At 45.5% G+C, this 22096-nt stretch overlaps 1 protein-coding gene across 1 annotated transcript in view; it reads right to left on the bottom strand.

The window, feature by feature from the left end:
• The window catches only part of tmem108 (transmembrane protein 108), a 56255-nt gene that overhangs the window by 21116 nt on the left and 13043 nt on the right, over positions 1 to 22096 (bottom strand). The window contains exon 2 of the mRNA XM_083995661.1: positions 4102 to 4185. Within this exon, the coding sequence (XP_083851787.1) occupies positions 4102 to 4141 (40 nt within the window). The 5' untranslated portion in view covers positions 4142 to 4185. The remainder of the gene's footprint in view (positions 1 to 4101; positions 4186 to 22096) is intronic.

The raw sequence follows: 22096 nt of genomic DNA on the forward strand, positions 1-22096 counted from the left end.
CAGACGTGATGGCGGCAGGCAGCGAGGGAGCCGCCGGCGCTGGAGAGGTAGGGGTAGCGGCAGCCGCTGGTGGAGGACCAGACGCAGCGGCGGTAGGCAGCGGGGGAGCCGCAGCCGCTGTCACTGCTGGGCCCGGCTCAGTGGGCAGAGGACCTGACGCGGTGGCAGCAGGCAGCGAGGGAGCCGCCGCCGCTGAGCAGGTAGCGGCAGCCGCTGGTGGAGGATCAGGCGCGGTGGCGGTAGGCAGCGAGGGAGCCGCCGCCGCTGTCACTGCTAGGCTCGGCTCGGTAGGCGGAGAGAGGCAAGTGTCGGGGGCAGGGGGAACATCAGGCAAAGGGAGGTCGGTAGGATGAGCAGTGACATCGGGCAGCAACACGGAGTATTGGTTTGAGAGGCTGAGGGGCGGGGGCGAAGTAGTACGATTCACCCCTTTTCTTCCGCGTGCCACCACCGACCAGGGGGCTTGTCGGGCAGGGGTGGAAGTGGAGGTGGAGGAGGGCCGACGACATGGTGATGGTGGATCCCAGGGAATAGTGTCGGCAGCAGCAGAGTTCATAGTGGAGATTATTATAGACTGTGTGGTCGCGGTGTCGATGAACTCGGAGAGGAGGGAATCTTTTTTCCTGAGTTCTTCAGAGAGTCGTTGGATGTCTTGTCTGAGGTGGGTGATGCTTCTTTTTTTCTTCTTGCAGTGGACACAGGGCACGGTAGATGATGAGGGGTAGGATGCCATGGTTGGAGCAGGCAGCTGAGGAGACAGAGAGAAAAACTCCGACAGCAAGGTGTATGTTGACAGGAATAGCTAGGAGCAGCCGGCTGATGCTAGCTAGCGTAGCTTCAGTACAGTCGGCTGGTGCTAACTAGCGTAGCTTCAATGTAGGAACAGGAGGCAGCAGAAACTTACACACAAGGACTCCAGTTGGAGTCCAGGGCGTTAGTTGAGGCAGAAATTAGGCAGGATGGTTTGATCGGCAGGTGAGGAAAACGTACCGGCGTGGGCCCAAACACTGGGCCCGGTGAGATGGTTGGGTGTCCGGTAAACGTTGTGTGGTTGACAGTCCAGAGTCCAGAGTTCAGTCGATTCAGCGGCGGAGCAGCTGAATCGACTGACCATGAATACATATGTTGCTTTTTAAGGTCTGGCAAAGATTCCCCCTCTATCATCACCTCAATGCAATCCAATGAATAAAGTACATCAGCTGCTTCAGTTGAGCTGCTCAGTGGCCCACGTCCCAAACTGTGTGTGAAACTCGACTGGATTCATAATTTCTACTACTCATCTTGCCACCATTAGCGCTCTTCATCCTCCTCCTTTGGCTCTTCATCATCATCTGTGCACTCTGTATTGTGACTGAATGCCGGGAGCATAAACTGACTCATTGGAAATGTTCCCATTTACAAATAGTTTTGGTTGTGTGAATCACTTTCATGACATTTTCTTTTTTTTCTTCTTGTACCTTTTTTTCCCACACAGAACGACACACACAAAGATGCACCTGCCACAGGATGAATCACGAGCCGAACCCTGCATCAATCCATGAGTAATGGTGGCGATTTTAACGCTTCTTCATCGTTGACCTTTGAAAGAGCTTGAAGTGCTGCAGACGAGGTTCGACAAGCAGTCACGATTTTGGGGCCCTTCACTCACGTCCAGAAACTTGAGCATAAGTGTTGTTGCCACTATCACAACTACTAATCATCATCTGATATACTAAGTCTCACTCTTTTTTATGTTATTCTCAGTTATGAGTCACAACTTACTTCATTCACGCTGCTTCGTTGACAAGCTGTACATACGCAGAGACACAGCATTCGTCTAACGGAAAGACGTATGGGTGTATATAAATAGCATCATCTTTACAGTAGCACAAACAGAGACATTCTTTTGGTTTGTTCTTGGGTGTGTTCCTCTGCCACTCTGGCTAGAGTGTCTGTCCCGTGGGGAGGGAAACAGACAGATAGGGCACATCCTGTGGACCGTTGGGACCGTCCCGGAGGAGGACTGGATGGGTTATAGGGTGGTGGAGAAGGCGGAGCGGGGCGGGCTCTGCAGATGCGAGGCCCGAGATAAGAGGGAAAGGCTTTCGCAACGGGATAATGGCTTCCTGTTTGAATGCTCCGCAAATTGTTTGTCAGCTTGCAGCGGCTTTGAACAGAGACGTGTTTATCTGAGAATCAGGCGGTGGGAGAATGCAAAAACAAGAGTATAACAAAGAGTCCTTCTGCTGTTTACTGGGGGTAGTGATTTAACTACAGCCCACTGTGACAGGAGCAACTGATCCGACAGGAAGGAGAAACATTAAACAGGAAGTTGTCTGGAATCTGGGAGTGAACACTGAATTGCAGGGCAACAGTCAAACAGTGTCACAAACACTGACAATAATGATTCCTAGTGAATTTTAACATTTTAACTGATGTTGGCAGCTTTAAAAAGACCAGAAATGATTGCAACAGCACACTTTAAATCACAAAAGACTTTAAAAAAAAGTCAGATTGGAGAGATTTCTCCAACCCTGTGTATTTGTTTACTTCATGCCAACGAGTCTTGGAAGCGACTGCCGTACTTGTCAGGCTTTGTTTTTGAAAGCCAGACTGCCAGACTAATTTTTAATTTGCTAGAAACATAAGATAAGCTCCCTCCATTGACATATGTGTGTTTTGTCTTCCACCCAACGTGCACACATAAAGTACGCGGAGCACTGACACACTAGGAAAACACTGCCTGCCAATATGTGGGATCATCCGTCTTAGCTCTTTTCTATCTGCAGCATCTCTTCTCTTGCCTGCAGCCTGAGGATGTTAAGGCACATCTGTCTCCTTTCAGATGGCTGGGCCAGAGAGAGAAATGAGAAATGTCAGAGACAGAGATTCAGGTGGGCTTCTTAGCACTGCACTGTAAAAAAAAAAAAAAAAAAAAAAAGGTAACCCCTGGTGGAGGTGTAATGCGTCCGAGCAAAGTCAGACCTCAGCCGGATCTCCAACAGAAAGCATGAAAGCAAAAGTGAACAACCTGGACTCAGACTTCCTCTCTTTAGATTAAACCGCAGCAAAGTAACCTTGTCCCACCTCTGCTACAGCTTAGAGCACTTGGTTCACAGCAGTCCAGTCCCAGTTTATCACTTGTGAAGGATTGAGGCAGATTTGTCACAGGCAGCCTTCGGCTCCACCGCCCTGAGGTGAAGCTTGGGGGTGCATACGAGATATCATCAGCCTGTTTAGCTAACCGTCCAGGAGCCCAGTGGGTCCCGGCCTGACCCCCATGTTCCATATTCATGTGACATTCTGCGCTGGGAGCCTGCCAGAGCTTTGTACATCCACTCCCAGAGCCCTGATCCTGTCCCCTGAATCTAAAGCAGCGCGCACTCACAGAATAGTAAGAAATAGTGGGATTTAGCACATTAGGTACAGTATCTCATTGACACGCCGGGGGTGTCTGATAGCATTTAACAGGGTCTCTGGAAATGAGGGAATCATGTTTCATTCAGAATCAACTGTACTGAAATATCCATTAGTAAGACACCTGAGTCCTACTGAAGCTAAAAAATCATTCCTACCGATATCAGACAACCAACTCTGCAGCCACACAACCAGCTTTATTGTCCAGTGATGGAAGCACTTTAACCCATAAACATGTGAACCCCCCCCCCTCTCTGTGCCCAGTGACTGCACCCTCACCCATGGTCCTCCTTGGGTCTCAGCTGTGTGGGTTTAAATAGCTCTGCTCTGTGAGATTGCAATACTGTGTGCTTTATGACCTCACTTGATGGATTTTTCTTTCTCTTTTTAAACACTTTTCTTCACATTAAATCAAACTTTTTTTCTGTTCACAACCAACTATGAAACCTTGGTGTGTATGCTAGCGCGCTGCAGCTCATATATCATGCTATTTTATTTATGTTTTCCAGTTATTATACCGATGAAAATTACATGAGGCCTGTCAGAATGCCTGACACAACTTTACCAGATATTTCCTGTTTTCTCTTTGCACATGCAGTCCCCACTGGCACACCCGGGCCCCGGGTTGAAACCCTGCTGATGCTCTCACTGCCCTCCTCCTCCTCCTCCTCCCCCCCCCACTCCCCTCCCTTTAGGTCCACTCACTCAGCAGCTGGCAGCGCAGGACCTGCAGGCTCGTCTTCATGGTATCATGTGATCCGACTCCTCCTCCACAGTGCTCATGGTTCTCTAGGTAGGAGAAAAGAAGAGATGTAAGATGAAACTGAAGCGCTCAGATATCAAAATCACATTCAAGTCGTGGTCAAGTGTCAGAGTGATATGCTGCGATTGCGTCTGGGCAGGTTTAAAATGGACATGGAAAAGGAAGAAGGGATTGTAGACAACATTGTGCAGCTTAAAGGGATAGTTCAACATTTTGGCAAATTGGCCCATTGCCATAATCGCTATAGTCATAGCAGTAGGTTCATTACCTTTAATTGTAGGTGTAAGCTATTTTCAGTACGGCGGAGCGCAGCAGCTGGCTGCTCAGAGCTACGCTATGGAGGCTAATGGAATTTCTTGGTTTCCCTCATTAAACTCATCAAATTCAACATCCCAAAACTCCACAGCGCTTTTGTAGACAAGTTGTGACCTGCACAACCACCACGCTATGAGATAATGACGGAACGATACGAAACGGAGCCGTTTTCGAGGTAAATACAGGGTAAATACGGAGACTGCTTGCTGAAAAACTGTCCCTGAACGCAACGCGCACCAGCGGTTTTGTATGAATTTACCTCGAAAACGGCTCCGTTTCGTATCGTTCCGTCATTATCTCATAGCGTGGTGGTTGTGCAGCTCACAACTTGTCTACAAAAGCGCTGTGGAGTTTTGGGATTTTGTATTTGATGAGTTTGATGAGGGAAACCAAGAAATTCCCTTAGCCTCCATAGCGTAGCTCTGAGCAGCCTGCTGCTGCGCTCCGCTGTACTAAAAATAGCTTACACCTACAATTAAAGGTAACGAACCTACTGCTATGACTATAGCAATTATGGCAATGGGCCAATTTGCCAAAATGTTGAACTATCCCTTTAACCTTGATAGTTTAATCCATGTACAGTAATGACTGCCACACAGTTACACCCCTTGCAGAGCATGATATGAATGATACATTTCTTATATTTCACAATGAGTAAAAGGTCTCAGCACACCTGAAGGCACAGGTGCGTAGGAAGAGGGCATAACCCAAAAAGTGCAAAAATCACAAAAAGGCTCCCACACACGGTCTCACTCTGTTATCATTTTATTGAAGGCATATCAAAAAACATTGCAACATTACATATATTCCCGGTGGGTGCGACTGACCAATCAGAAGACTGGAGGGCTCAACTTTTGGATGCATCACCTGTCAGAGGGCAACAACACTCAATTAAAGGGATAGTTGAACATTTTGGTAAATAGGCCCATTGGCATTATCGCTATAGTTATAGCAGTAGGTTCGTTATCTTTAATCATTGGTGCAAGCTATTTTTAGAGCGGCGGAGCAGAGCCACGAGCTGCTCAGAGCTACACTACGGAGGCTAATGGGATTTCTTGGTTTCCCTCATCAAACTCATCAAATACACAATCCAACAACTCCACAACGCTCTGGTGGACAAGTTGTGACCTGCACATTCACCACGCTTTGAGATAATAATGTAACGTTACGAGACGGAGCCGTTTCAGAGGTAAATTCAAGCAAAACCGCTGATGCGCGTTGCCTTCAGGGGCAGTTTTTCAGCAAGAAGTCTCTGTATTTACCTCGAAAACAACTCCATCTCATAACGTTCTGTTATTATCTCATAGCGTGGTGAATGTGCAGGTCACAACTTGTCCACGAGAGCATTTTGGAGTTGTTGGATTGTGTATTTGATGAGTTTGCTGAGGGAAACCAAGAAATCCCATTAGCCTCCATAGTGTAGCTCTGAGCAGCTCGCGGCTGCACTCGGCGGTTCTAAAAATAGCTTGCACCGACAAATAAAGGTAACAAACGTACTGCTATGACTGTAGCGATTATGGCAATGGGCCAATTTGCCAATATGTTGAACTATCCCTTTAACATACAAACACATCACAAAGGGTTAGGGTTAGGAAAAAAAAGGTCTAATCTTCTGATTGGTCAGTCGCACCCACCAGGAGTAATGTTGAGATGTTTTTTGATATGCCTGATGTAGGTCACACCGACCGGAACAATGCTTTAATAAAATGATAACAGAGTGAGACAATGTGCGGGAGCCTTTTTTGATTTATATTTCACAATAAAAGCCCAAATCAGCAGTGGTCAGCATCATATGCTGTACTTCCGATCAGCATTGGCATCCTGCAGGGCGCGCCGGTCAGTAAAACCAATTACAGAGTATTAAACATTGACCAGTAAGCCATGTTCTAAGACAGTCACTGTGTGTGTGTCAGTGAGACGAGGACCCAAGGGTGCTCTTTAGGAGAATGACTCACTGATGGCCTTCTCCTAAATGAAACGCCACACACACACACACACGCACACACTCCTCCGGGGGTGAAAGATGTGCGAGTGTGTGCGCGTTTGCTTCTCTTTGTGGAAATGCCCTTGGGCAACACGCACGCCCACGCCACTCACCCCCCCTCACGCAAATCCACATAAACGGACAGTCGGACACATTACGTCTAAAGAAGCGTATTCAAACATTGACACGCGCACACACCTAAGCACCCTTTACCCCACCTGCATGAATAATCTGTTGTGAGTGTGACGTGTGAAATTGGATTTGCGCCTCCCAGGACGAGAGGTCTGGTTGCGGGCAAGCCGTGTTTCTGTGGGAGATGAGTGAGATGAGAGGGGGCAGACAACAAAAGCACAGGGTACTGATCCCTTCATAAGGCTTCATTTCTTATAAACACAGCAGCAGAGAGGAGGCAACACGCTACATCTGAGTCATCCGCTTTATATTGCTGCCTCCGTGGCAACCTTTTAATGCCTGTAAACTACGTGGAGCTATAAATCTGAGTGACACAAGCCTGAAAACATCTGTATCAATCTATCCGACTATCTATTGATTAGGCTGCACAACACGACATCAATGCAGGAGATTTAAAGGAGTGACGGTGTGTTAGCTTCATGCGAGGGTGAAATAATGTGCACAGCATGGTATCAAATGAAAAACTGGGAAAACAATTTTTCATTCCTGCCCTGCTCCTCCTGGAGAGAGAGCTACAGAATGAAATTAATGAAAACAATAATGTAAAACAAGCAACTAAATTGCCCATCTATACAGACATGTGGACACAATTTTGTTCTTGTTCAAATTTTTTTTTTAAAAGGAAAACAGAGACACTCACTGCTTCAAACACTCTTAACTCACAGCTTTGACTATAATGGCGTGGGCGCACTAGTAATATAGAGCGAGTAATTGCAAAAGAGATGAGGCTGCAAGAATACAGAAGTATCAGGAGCAGAAAATGAGTTTTCCACTGCTTCACATCTGAAGAAATGACACTAGCTCGCAACTGTCCCAAACTCACACCCGCATCCCTTCGCAGCAACATCATAATTCTGCAGTGATAGCAACTCTCTAGTCTGTCTGTGCCTTATTTTTTTTTATTTTCTATTTTTTTGGCGGCATGTTGCTGGCCTAATGAGCTCAATGGCAGGGTGGGAAGAGAGCAGCTGAGCCTCTCCACGGTGATTACACCTCATCAGTGATGCCGAGGCTGGCGAAGGCTCATAGACACGCTCTTTAATTTCCAGGGCACAACGGGTGAGGCAAGTGGGCAAAGGAAGGTGGGCAGGGGGAGGGAGGGAGGGAGGTAGGGAGGGAGGGAGGGAAACAGGAGATAGTGACAAGGAGTGTTTCATTTATACACGCTATCAGAGAGTAGAGCAGGGTTTTTTGTTGAGAGGGGATGACAAGTTGTATAGACAAAACCCAGGCTGGGCAGGGCCCCTGCTGGGGGAGCTGAATCATAGTTCAGCTCTGCCCACATGTGCAGGTGAAAGATAATATGAGGTGACAGTTGGGGTCACAGCGTTGTTAAAACCTTGGGCAGGAAGAAAGGTTCATGGGCAACTGCTGAGTGGTTCGTTTCTACGAGGCTAAACACTTATTGCTGAAGAATCCCAAGTTCAAGTCCGCTACCTTGGACTTGTTTGCTGATGGGAAGCCAGTGAGGGATTGTTTTTATTGCTGCACTTCAGACCCCTTCCGTAGTGCAGATGGACAAGGGCTGTTTTCAGACATTAGAAATAGGAAAGGACGTGAAAAAAATACAGAAAATTAGACTTTCTTTCAGTGAAACCACTATGTCAATGCATTTGAATTTGAAAAATATTTTCAGGGTTGTCTCTCAAAACAAGTTAAACACGACTCAACTTTTGCTACAACCTTGTACCATACCATCAAACAATGAGAACTCACAGGAGCACATTCACCTGCCGAACTAAAACAGCCAATGCAACATCTTTGTCTGTACTGCAGTGCTTATCCATGTAGGGCCATGGGGAGCTGGAGCCAATCCAAGCTGTCATAGGGTGGGGCACCAGGTCATAATGACCAACAACCTCACATACTCATGTTAATGCCTAAGGGCTATTTAGAGTCTCCAATCAACCTGTCGTGCACATCTTTGGACTGTGGGAGGAAGCTGGAGAACTCACACACGGAGGCACAGAGCGAACATGCAAACCTGGGCCTGGGAATCGAACCCTAAACCTTCTTGAGACCACTATACTTAACTGTACCACCACCCGCCCTGCAGCGTCTTGTGTTTTAATTTCGTGTGTGGTCTGAACGCCTGGAGGTGAGCAGCTCCTGTTGAGCAGGGAGTAGATGAATGAATGGATGTATACTATATGTAAACCCTTGCAATGGGCAAGTCAAGGAAGACTGGAGGAGGGTTAAAAACAGCTTTAAAGGGACATTGTGTAACTTCTCCTGTTATCTATTAACGAAAATCTTTTTAATTTAAAAGTCTGTTTTTCATTAATCAGTAATCCCCCCCATCAACAAAGTGAAGTGTTCCTTTCAGCTCTGAATGAGCCGTTCATATCTTTCATATCTCCATGGAGCGGGTAAGCTCGGTGCTGCTGCCATGTGGTGTCGCCATGTTTTTACGTTCAGTGGCAGCGTGACGGTAGGAAACCACGGAAACTCAGCGGAGACACCGGAGCTGTCGGCTCCGGTCGAGGTGGCGTCTGTGAAAAGTCACCGTGGTAACGCAGTGAGGAGGAATGGAGCGTTACACTGATGCTGCATTCACCTGCAGTCGGGAAGACGGCCGTCGCTAACAAACCAGATGTCATTTTAGTCACAGAAGTCGAGAGAAAGCCGGTAAAACGTGGGTCAGGTAAACAATACGACATCGCCATGACAACATATTGTCACGTGTATTGTTATGCCTCGTGCTGACGGACCACTTGTTTACATAGAGGCTTGTTTATGCCGTTACGTGCAGCGGCTGTTGTCCGTCTGCAGTCTGCCCAATTTCATGTGAATGCAACATGAAAAATATGATTGAGTTGCTTGCGATATAAAGATGGGAGTAATTGCTACACAATGCACCTTTAAAGTCTGTGCAGCATTTGAAAATCTCTGTCCTTAAAAAGTGGTAGCCTAGTGTTAGCAGTCAGCAGGCAAACAGGTGGAAATAATCCCCCCCCCCCCCTCAAGAAACACATGGAAATCCCACGAGAGATCAACACTGTCCTCAGCAACATCAGACAGATTCACAGGTGTAAATACATTAACAGTGTCAGCTTAGCACTTTGCACATAGCAGCCGGGCTTTCTGCAGGAGAGGAGGAAAAAAAAAAAGTTGCATGGCAACTGACATGCACACAGACGGCAGCCATCACCATAGCAACCCTGATAGTACATTATATTCAAATTCATTCACAAGGACACTTTGGGGCTCAAACAGAATTGGGGAGAAAAATGAATAAAACGGGAGGAGGTTTTTTTGGGAGAACAGAGATTTTCACTCAACACAGGCAGAGTGAGTGATCCAGTGACAACCTGCCTGTCTGTGGGACTCGGTATGGGTCCTGGTTGCTGGAGATCCCACACTGCAGAGCTGAATAGTGTGTCTGGAGGGGGGCGCAGACTAGAGGCCGAAGCCAAGGTCACTGGAGACGGCACAATGAATTAAACCTGTCACTCCATCGCTCCGTGGCCACCAGCCGCAGGGATAACAATGCTTTTAATTTTGGACTTCCCTCTATTCTGTGGTTATGTATAGGAGCCGTGGCAGCACTCTGGCTGCCTGCCCGCAGCGGCTGCAGCCTGAAAGCCTTTTCCATAACGAGAGAAAAAGAAGGAGGGAAGGGAAGTGTGGGAGTCGACGACGACAGTGTGAACTACAGTGTTGTGCTCTCACAGTCAACTGATAAGTGGACCTCCAATCAAAAGGGCTCTAACTGATGCTTCTCTCCCTCCAGTTTTCGATGCCACGCTCTCACGCTTCGGCTTATCTCTTTTTATGAACTGGAGAGCGATTTCTGCCGGCTCCAGTCTGAGGAGGAAGGTACAGAATAAAGTGAGGTGAAGTGTGAAAGCTGCAGCTTTGAAGTAGCTGGACAGATACATACAGCAAAAAAATACAGACGGGCAACTGAAGCCGAAGCCACATAAGCTCCGTTTCAACACGTCCTACTTCTTGAAAGTCATTCATTAAAAATTTTCTTTCACATCTCTCAGCGTTTACGGCAAACTTACAGTGTGATCACAGTGGATCTGTGGATGCGCTGGGCCATATAAAAAGCTGGTTACATCAGTGATTTCGTTGCATCAAAGCCAAGACTCGATGTGATCTCAGAGAGTTTAGCTCCATTTCGAGTTGTGTAAAGCCAACTTTCCTCGGCCCTGCCCTTCCACAGCGACCCAGGGGACGCGCCCGCACAGAAGGCGTCCAGTTCTCCTTTGATGTTGTTTTACCCTTTGATGGAAATCAGCAAACAGTCCCTGATAGCGGCCCGGGCTGTGCTCGTGCTGTATCCATGTGTTTCCTGCACTTGTGCTGATGAGATCCTGACCGGGCTGAGACTGTGGCTGTGACTCAGGAGTAAGGCTTTACCTCTGGGGGCTACGGACGCCATTTTGGTGACCTTGCAATGCTGCTTGGCACCAAACATGGAAGACTGAGGCTTTATTGTGCAAATGGGAAGCTGATTACTGATTACGACTGAACAATTCTGTTATGAAACCTTTTTTTTTTTTTTTTTTTTTTTTTTGTCAGTGGGAGGGTTAAAAGCCAGAGCTGAGGACTCAAGCACAAGAGAGACTCTGGGGCTCTGATAACTTAATTGTGCAGCCAGGATACACACAACAAGTGATTGATTACAGGTATTGATTCAGTGCAACAACAGGCTGGAATTAAATGCAAGCAGCGAGAAGTACAAAGCAGGAAAAAGCTTCCTGGTAGGTAGACTTCTAACCCTTCTATCCAGAAAGACGCACGGCCATAATGCTGAGTCACTGTCACCGTCAGCTGTGGCCCTAGAAGGTAAAGGCTGGCAGGATGAATTGCTGATGCTGCGTCATGAAGGCTGGCGGAGGATGTGCGGGTTATCAATCAGCGCCATCTCTCCCCTCGGGGTCCTGCCCCTGGTTACAGCAACGCACCAGCCATTAACAGGACATTAGGCTCCCAGCATGCACTTCAGTCTGACCATAACGGCAGAGAGGGAAGACGTCTCCCTCCCAGCTTGAGCCAGCCACCATGATGTCTCACATGGTTACATAACAGTGTGTGTGTGTGTACACTGCTGCACTGAGGATGTGTGTATGAAAACGACAAAGTCAACATGATATTGGATAATTAAAGACACGTCGATGAGTGTAAATGTGCAGAACAGTCAGTGAATCACAGTGAGGTCAGGGGCCACTTCAGGATCCTACTGTATGGTGTCCAAAGGCAGAAAGAAATATCTCATACTTTAATCTTAATCACAGTGTTATTTCCTAAGAGTTTTGGTAATATTTTGACCAAAAAAGGAAAAAAAAAATCTAAATCATAAGACCCACAACAACAAAACTGATGGAGAAAGGCAAAATGTTGAGTCTCCTGGTTGTGAGTTTTAATAACATTTTTGATGGCATTAAGTGCTAAAGTCTCCTGGTTCCAGACCTCAGACCTGAATTTATTTTTTCCAGCACTGCAAATATCGTCTCATATTATTGTCTATGTCAACCGAAACAGGTGTCCTCTGTGGAATGGTTTGCCCATGCCTGCTCTAACCAGTCAAATGCACAAAGAGCCGTGTCGCTGCAGGTTTTTGTTCCAACCAAGCAGCAGCACACCAGACCTTACACATTTATTAATAGTCTGGGGCCATTGACTCGCCGTTTTAGTAAGCAACCGGAACCAGGGCGAGAGAGACAGGCCTTTCCGTCAAAATAAAAGCACAAAGCTAATAAAATGTGATGAAACTTTTTAATTTAAAGGGATAGTTCAACATTTTGGCAAATTGGCCTATTGCCATAATCCCTATAGTCATAGCAGTAGGTTCGTTACCTTTAATCCACATTCATTATTTTTAGAACGGCTCAGAGCTACGCTACAGAGGCTCATGGGATTTCTTGGTTTCCCTCATCAAACTCATCAAATACACAATCCAAAAACTCCAAAACGCTCTGGTGGACAAGTTGTGACCTGCACATTCACCACGCTATGAGATAATAATGTAACGTTACGAGACAGAGCCGTTTGAGGTAAATTCATGCAAAACCGCTGATGCGCGTTGCCTTCAGGGGCAGTTTCTTCAGCAAGCAGTCTCTGTATTTACCTCTAAAACGGCTCCGTCTCGTAACGTTCTGTTATTATCTCATAGCATCCACAAGAGCGTTTTGGAGTTGTTGGATTGTGTATTTGATGAGTTTGATGAGGGAAACCAAGAAATCCCATGAGCCTCCGTGGCATAGCTCTGAGCAGCTCACGGCTCTGCTCCGCTGTTCTAAAAATAGCTTGCACCGATAAATAAAGGTAATGAACCTACTGTTAAAACCTGCAGCCACATGGCCCTTTGTGGAATAGTTTGCCCATGCCTGGGTTAGAGCATCAATCTCTTCTGAACAGAAAACATGGACACATGTCGAGTAAAGACGTGAAACATTAAAAAAAAAAAAACCTGCAATCCAGCCTCACTATGACGCTTCAAGTCTCATATCTGCAGTACTATGAAGCATCTAAAGACAAGTCTCTGGCTATGAAACAGTTAACAGTGTCTGTGCTGCTGTATCATGCTTATACTTTCAGATTTTATGTGCTCAGTGAACAAGCTGTCAGCTCACATCCATGTCTTGGCAACAGTTCCAAGGTTAACATATTGTACATGTTGGTACAGAGGAAGCAGAACAGTGTAGCATTAAAGATGATACACCTGTCAATGGTCATTAATGTTAAAGGCAGTGAACGCAGCACCAGAGCCTAAAGGAACCGACTGAGTGTTCGACTCTGTTATCTGTTGTCAGACATATTTTTTAGAGTGTGTTTTCAGCTTCCTCCACACACACACACACACACCCCAAAATACAATATTTCTGCTTCACACTCACGTCACGTTAACAATGAAGAGGCCTGCAGTGGCTCAGAGGATGAATGAATTTCTAACTCGTTGAGAGGAGGACTCCCACTCAGCAGGAGCAGAGCAGCACCTGTGCTCAGGGGCAGCTGAGGAGGAGGAGGAGAGCAGCATCACCGGCCTCTTCATTACTCAGCACGCACACACCCAGCCACAACCATGACTAAGGCAATTTATCAGAGGAAAAATCGTGGCTAAAGCCTCTGTTTTCTGTGGGTGTGTGAGCACATGTGAGACACAGAACGGTGGCCGGATAGAATTCATGCTGATTTCTGCAGCCACCGCAGAGTCCATTTTACAAGCAGGAAGTTTTACAGCACGAGTTTCCTTTGCACTTACTGTAAGAGCTGTTTTCTGGAGCAGGTCCAAGTCTCAACAAGACCGAAGTCAGGTTTCAAGTCCTGAAGAAGATTTTTACTCAAAGTCTTTTAGGTTGAAGGAAGTCAAGCCTCACATCAGTCAAGATCAGACCGTGGGTTCAATTTTTGTGCTCAATTTGAAGTCCAGTCCTCAAGGAGGAAAGTTTCAAGTACGACAAGTCATGTTGACTACAGCTCACAGTAGGTTTAATTTAACAACCAGAAATCAGTGAACAGAGACAAAGAAAGAGACTGATTAGTGGATTGCTGAAAACGTTTTTGGTTTTGTGAAAGAAAAAAAACATGATGTAAAACTGAATTCATCTAACACAAATGCAGTTAAAGGAGAATTCCGGTCATTTTCTAAGTAACGCTCTACAGCTCTAGGTGCCCGAGTGCGACCATAGGAAAAAATCTGAGAAAAATATATGCAGACCAGACCTAGCTCTCCTCCTGCTAGCTGTGCTGCACTGCAGATAAACAGCAAAGCAATGGGGGCAGTTCTTCTACAGTAACCGTGACTTTGGCCTCTATATAATGCTCTAAATATCACTACAAATGCTTTGCAACATCCACCAGTTCCTTACCACACAACACTGAGTGTGCATAACTCTGTTAATATGAGAGAGCAGTGTGTTTTTATCACGTAGCTCTGTTTACTCTAGCTTCCTGGGTAGACCTTATAGTCGACTGTCGAGCTCCAAGACGACAGCTGGAGGTCTGTGGTCTAATATAGGGTAATTCATGTCAGTTCATGGGTCCCTGGTATGAACCCCTGGTCTATACCACTATAAATGTGATGTATCATTTCAGTTTATTTACTGCTTAATTTCACTGCAGCAAACTCTCAAGTTCAAACTTTGTTCAGCAAAAACACTCAAACTCTTCAGTCTCCAATGTGTCAAGTTTCAGGTTCAAGCCAAATACCTGCATCTCTGTGCTTTTACCAAAGCAAGGCCAGGCGGTCTGACAGATTCAGCGGGCGATTGAATCGGCCGCGGCAGCTTCGGCTGTACGCCAGGTAACACAAACCTGAGGTCGGGTTGGGAACAAAGAGCGAGGCAGGTAATAGAGCCCCGGGGAGAAACCTGTGACAGACTTGTTACATCACTGGAAAGAGGACACCACAATCTGGATACACGGCACTTGAGGCGATTGAAAGAGAAGCGGCTGTCAATGGAAGGATTTGATTAGTGTTGAAGTCAGAGCTGACTGCCCGACGCCGACGTCCCCTGTGGTTCTGTCTGTGTCCTGACAACGCCAGAGATTATCATTTTGCACTAAAGTTCAACTCTCACCCACTGTGGAATAAACAGAGAATAGAAGAAAATAAATCATCAATAAACAAAAGCCTTATTTGACAGAGAGAGTGGGTGATAAAGGGAGGAAAAGAAGAGAATGAGCCCAGCAAAAAACAACAACTAAATCCAGGGGCGTTTCTAGACCCTCTGGAGGCCTCAGGCAAGAGGTAACTTGGAGGGCCCCCAGCCCCAACCGAGACCACAAACATTAACTGTTAATGAATCCAAAAATCCCAAACCATTGATGATTCAATTCTGCATACTATGCCAACCCAGTCTCATATAAAACTTACCTTGGCTATTTTGGTCCAACGTGCAAAAACATAGAGGGTTTACAATAACGGCTCTTAAATTGTATGACTGTTACATTTTTTTCCCCCTATTTTTTTGCGTCCAAGTCATGTGACTTTCAAGTTTCCGGCCTGATAACAAAAAACATAGCAAATATTCCTAATATTTTTAGCGGAAAAATCTATATTTTGAGGTAGTTTCTGCATAAAAATGTCCTTTCACTGTATTTCTAGCGAGAAATATATTTTTTATTTTTAAAATATTCCTCAGTGAATGTACATAATCACTCACTTGCTTGTTGTTGCTATGTTGCTAGGGTGGTTATATTTTTATATATGATACTGGGTTGACTATGCACAACATTCGATACACAGCCGGTGACAACATCAGGTTGTCACCGATATGGACCAATGCCAGCCGTCCCTGGGGGCCCCCTTCCAGCTCAGGGCCCTAGGCAATTGCCTGGGCTGCTGCCCTGTTGCAACGCCTCCGACTAAATCGCTTTATAATACCTCAATGTACTGAACAACACAGACGTCTAACATTATATCCAATGTAATGGATTTCACCTGTAAGGCCTCCCCAGTGTTTGATTCTCTAATATTGCCGGTTCACGGACACCAACCACCTGGAGACCGACCTGGCTGTGATACCTGCAAATTCTCAGCACGAGCGTGTTCGTCCTCTCCTGAGAGTTATGGAGCCGGGCAGTAAAGGAGCAGACATTGGGATGCAGCTCACCCGCCCGCCACTGTCTGAGTTGTAAATATCCTCCTCTCCATCTCTGTCCCCCATCTCGCACTCTCCCAATTTCTTCTTACCGTCCTTATGTGACCCCCCCCACCCCTCCTCCTCCTCCTCCTCCTCCTCCTCGCCTCCTTCCTTGACTGACTGACTGACTGGCTGGCTGATGAAGAAGAGTAACATGAAACCACACTGTGTCAAGTCGTGCTATGCTTATCACAACCGGGAAACACAATCAAAAAATAACATTGCTGTAAAAAAAAAAAAAAAAAAAAAAGGGTGGGGGTTCAGGATGACAGTTCAACTCACTGCACTCACTGAATACATAACGACACTTACAGGAGTCTGATGCATCAGTCTGAACCCGATCCAGACAGATGCACGTTTTAATGCACCCCGGCTCTGCAGAGTTCATGTCGCAGCAAATGTACAGCCTGTCCTCACTGCCGTCCTGATAATAATGTAGTGCTTTCAATACTAATGTGGCTGCTTGTGTATTAATGTGAGATCATTTGACTGATCTGATTGAGATTTGTGCGAAGTATTACATTAAAAAGCTGAATAATGAAGTGCTTTCTAACAACTGTGCATCTGTGCCGTTTTGTTCCTTTCCTCCGATGTGACTCTGCTCCAGTGAGGTGAAGTGAGCTGCCGTGTCGTCGAAGCGCTGCTTATTCGCTTGTTTCGACAAAAACAGAACAAGACGGGAGAGGGAACAGGTCAAAAGGCAGGATGAGTAATATAAAAATGTCTTTTACAACTTTCAGATCAGCAGACATGAATAATTAGTCTGGATATGGAGATCTGTTGCCTCACCCAGCATCACAAAAATAAAAAACAAATCAGTTTATAAGAATGAAAGCAAACCATTCTTTACCCTTTCTCCTCTTTTAGATCTATAACAACACACAAGGAAGGAAACATTTGATCAAAGCCTCAACTTGAGCTCCTGCCTCTCAGAGCGCTGCATCTCGCGGTGCGGCAGGAAACTTGTCAGGCCCCAGAGACAGATTTATTTGTAAAGTCTGCCTCTCTCGCCTGGCTGCATTGATTATCGGACCGGTGGCGCTCAGCAGCGAGTGAGGCCACAATAACGAATAACACGCGCATAATCCTCCACGTAATAGCTGTCAAAGATCTAAATTTACACCAGGAAAATAGGCTGGAAGACCTTTGATGAAGTACTTAACCTCATCGATCAATGCTGGATAGATGTGTGTGTCTCTGTAGACGCTCCTTCTCTGACTTGTGAAGCATTATTTTTACATGCAGAAAGACTATTTTTGGAATTGATTTTAGAGCCAACTAATGCGCTTTTAACTGCAGCTCCTGATTTAGCATCCAAGAAACCCCCGACAACTGGTTTTAACTGAGTGTCTGTTTGGTGATAATATTCACTGCTGTTCTCCGGGCATGGCTGGGAATGATAGACTCAATCTGCACAAGAGCATGGCTGTCTAAGCCCCTGAAGCCGGGAGATGTCAGAAGGAGAGGCTGTTGCTCCTCTGTAAAGGGATCTCCAAGTTCGATTATACTACGAGGCTTGATGTTGGAGAATAGCCCGGAGCTGCAGACTCCTTTTTCCTCCTTCATCCCCCATCTCTCTCTGCTCCCCATTTCTTTAATGTCACATCATACTTTCATCCGTATAAGTATCCTCTGTTCTCTCATCTTTACTGCGGGCTCATGCTCTGAGTCCCTTCAACCAAAAAGGCTATCTTAAGGCCTGAAAGCTGATTTTTTTTTTTTTACAGGAGGGATGAGAAATAATTTCAAGGCTTCCACTCAATAATCACAGGGAATGCCAACATTAATTATGACTTATTATTTTATCATACAGTACGTGTCCTTGTGTAAGGCTAGCAGTCTCTCTCTGCTCTGCTCTTTTGTTTTGCACTAACGGGAAATTACACCGAGCAAGTCCTGATTGAAATGAATGAATCTGTGACTTTCACCAATTATTTCATATTTCAAAGCAAATGGCTGCTAGAAAATGGATTCACAAGTAGTTATTATTTTTGCAGTACATCATTTAAAGTTGCACGAATTAGCAATGGAACAAATTACTATATTTGAGCATTTAGTGTCTTAGGTGTTATGGCCCACAACTTTAATTGATTTTGTCTCACAATGACAAACACAACGCACACAGTGCTTCCCCCTGAACCCCACAGCAGATCAAATTAGCTAGTGCAACATTTAGCCATTAAACTGTCCAAAATGTTTTTTTTTTTTTTAAAAGGCACAGTGAAAATTAAATTGAAAGGTTTAAGACTGTTCATGTTTTGCGTAGAGAGCAACTGTTGGCTAACAATTTGATGATAATTGTGAAATAATCATATGACGTTGTCTTTATTGTGCTTCCATCTTTTTCTGCTAACTCCAGGGGGCGGGAGAAAAAGCTAACCCTTCATTCAGCTTCTGTGTGAACGCACTTACAACAGAGCGAGTGCTGGGATTTTGACGCAGCTCGGCTCCAGAGTTTGATATTTGCTGCAACACCCAGAGACACTTAACAGTTTGTCATCCTGCAAATGTCAGTTTCAAAATGGAAGCAAGCAAAAGCTCTTATTACGCCTGTAAGACAGACAGAAAAACTGTCAAAATGTAAGAGGTACTTCAGCACCGGGAACAACTCTAATTGATAACATTTTGGCAGACAGACAGTAGATTGACACCACAGGCAGTTGAGAAATTCAAGGTTTTCTGTTTGCGTAGCAGCAAAGTGACTGAACAGCATTGACATTGTAAGGAAACGTCCACTCTCCCCCCGGGTGCCACTGATCCTCAAGGGCACCTGGAAAAGCTGCTTCAGCATCAAATGCATAGAGAATTTATCTGAGGAAACACCTGCTCTGCCTCGCCTCCTGCCTACATTCAGCCCACTGAGACATTTTCAAGCATTATAAAGCATTTTGTGTTTTATGTAGAGACAGGTTGAAAAACTGAGAATGCCACTGCTGCAGATATAAGAAAAACGAAAGGTGCCATTTGGTGTGGAAAGTCGCCAATTCAGTGTATGCGATGTCTATAAACTCACTGATGTTGTGTGAAGGAGTAGTGGTGGTCAACACCATACATCAGATTTCCTGTAATGCAGGTGACGTGGGTGTCGACCATCTGACAAGTCCGTCTGCAGCAGGTCCAACATCTGTCACAGCTCACTGTCTGCCGGGTGGAAGTAATGGTCAACCTGCTGGTGGCCACGCCGCGCTGACAAGTTTGAGAACAGGCACCAGCAGAGAGAGGAAAACTCCACCACAGATGATCGACATGAGTCAAGAGACATTAATTCATTCATTAATAATTTGTTGAATTTTAATCTAATATCCAAACGGGATATAAATATGACTTTATTGAAACTGGACCAAAGCCAATTTCAGTGTAAATATAGCCACAACTCCGACCCTGCTCATGTGCTTTATTTTGAACTTGGGCTGCACATATTGACTTTAATATGACTCATGATGATCATTTTTGCATTTACCTTTATCAAAAAAGCAAATTCTGTGATTTGAATATTGCACTTTGCTATACTACAATTTCATATATATTTTAATTACTTGTTCAGCTTTGTTTTGAAGTGGGTCTAAAACAAAAACTGCACACATTTAATGAAACTTGAGAACAAAAGAGAAAAAGCTAGACAAGCCTTTCTGCATCTCTTGATCCTCCCACAAAGGAAGAAAAATGCAAACTAATCTGTGACTGAAGACTTATAGAATATATATTATTAAAAAGAAAGAAAAAGGAATTTGTCACTAAAGTGTGTATGTACTAATTCAGACATTGATAAATCAATGTGAATTTTTCCTGTTTAAGATGCATCAAGAAACTGGTTAGCAACCTCTGTGGGCCAGTCCATCCTATCAGATCTCACTCTCCAACCTGTTCTCTGCTGTGATTGGTGAGGCAGAAGGTATTTTTAGCCACAGATGTTCAATAAAAGCAGACACTCCTCCAGAGATTTTAAATTGAGACAAACAGACAAGGCAAAACCACAGCAAGATAGCATGACACAGCAGTAGCGCTCCAACGCCAAGGGTGCTGTCAGCCACCATCTATCCTCCTGACTCCCGACGGGCATCAGCGTTAACACAAGGTCTCCATGAACGCACCTCGCCTCCTGATGCCGAGCAGGTAAACCGTTACAGCAAGCCAGTGATACGTCATTGCAGAGAGCTAGAGCACAAACACATGCTCTGATAGTCAAAACTTTGGGTCCAGTGAGAGTGGAGGAACTATTAGTGCACTGCAGGACAACTGCTGCAACATTACATTGAGAAGGACCATTTGTCAAAGTGCTCCCCAACAGAAGTCCCTACATGTGAAGCTGTTTCTGAGAGGAAGGGGGGTCTTTAAGTGGTCTTAAAGACTCGTCCGACGGCCTCAGAAGAGACGCTGACTCATACGTCGATGGAGGTTAACCGAGCCGCACTCAAATCCAGACATGCTTTGATGAAAGGATGGATATTAAAAAAAAAGTTCACACATGAAAGAAGGACACAGTTTGCAGTCGAGCTGCGAGACTAAATGATTCATGTCATCTAACAAAGTATAAGTAGCAATTATATTCGCCTTGAGGGTGAGAGATTAAAAATATAGTGGCGCAAAATGACAAAACCAAGGGTTTGCCAGCCGAGCCCTGCTCTGCTCGGTTTTATTTAATGCAAAATAAGATGCCTGTGGTTTCCTCCGACACAGAGGGCATAATACCATAAACAAGCTTAATCCCTTCAAATCAACATGACAGATGTAACAGGGCGGGACAGTTTGCTTCTTTCAACACGCTGAAGGGGCGAGGGAGAAAACAAACTATGTTGTGTTTTGTTGTTATGGGACTCGAGTTTATCATTACTGTACTTCTAAGAAAGACATTTCACAATCTAATGCAACACAACAGTGTTTCCCAATCTTATATTTGAGACCCCCACTGTGAAACACTGTATATTGGATAACGTAATCAACTCAAGATCAGCTTCAGATCAGGAGTTTAAAAGTGCTGAGTCTTTAGTGCAACCGAGACCTGAATGCAACCGAGGACACGGTGGACACTGAAGTAGCTGTAGTAGGAAATAACTACCAAAGGAAATCCTCTTGTTCTAGGACAATGGTATGAATTTCAAGATGTAAGGCAATGAGAATGTGACAATAGACGGTGGAATTTACTCTTTCCTGTGAACGTAAGAGCTGATAATCCAACTAAAAGAGTACGGTAAGTATATGGACCACACAAGAGATATGTCCACAGCAGGAAGGAAACAAGGCCCTTTGGCGCATGCAGGAATGTCCATGAGGTAGACACAGCGCTGCTTCACACAAGAATTTGCATTACCAAGGAGGAAATCCATATTGTTTCCAATGTGTTTCTACACTTCCCGTCTCAGTTAGGCTGCTGCAAACGGACAGTTTTCCACAGCTTTCTACAGACACGGTCAGTAAAACGCACAACTCAGTGAGGCACAAGCAAAAAACTCCAGGAAGTTCCACACTCCTCACACACATATCCCTAATTTTACCTCTTGACGCAACCTCTTGTGCTGTGACAATGGCAGGAACGAAAGTCAGTGGGGAGGGATGTTTGTCGGAGCTGGGGGGGGGAGCGTATTGTACCTCGTTTCCTTTGAGTGGTGCAGCAGAAACCTCAGAGAGCCAACTGAGACGAGTGTGAACAAGAGGAGCGACATCCGCAGAGATCGTCCAAGGTCCAGACGCTTTCCCGCCGGGCACCGACCACGTGTCAAGAGACGGAGGGAGAGATGTTGTATTGTTCTCCTCTCTCCTCCTCCTCCTGCTGCTCCCCCCTCTGCTCAAACCCCCACTATTAGTGGGACGGATTAACTCCGAGAGCTGCTAGTCTGTGTCTGACTCGTATGC

The sequence above is a fragment of the Trachurus trachurus genome (genome assembly GCF_905171665.1).
Source record: "Trachurus trachurus genome assembly, chromosome: 20".
In the NCBI taxonomy this organism is placed as follows: Eukaryota; Metazoa; Chordata; class Actinopteri; order Carangiformes; family Carangidae; genus Trachurus; species Trachurus trachurus.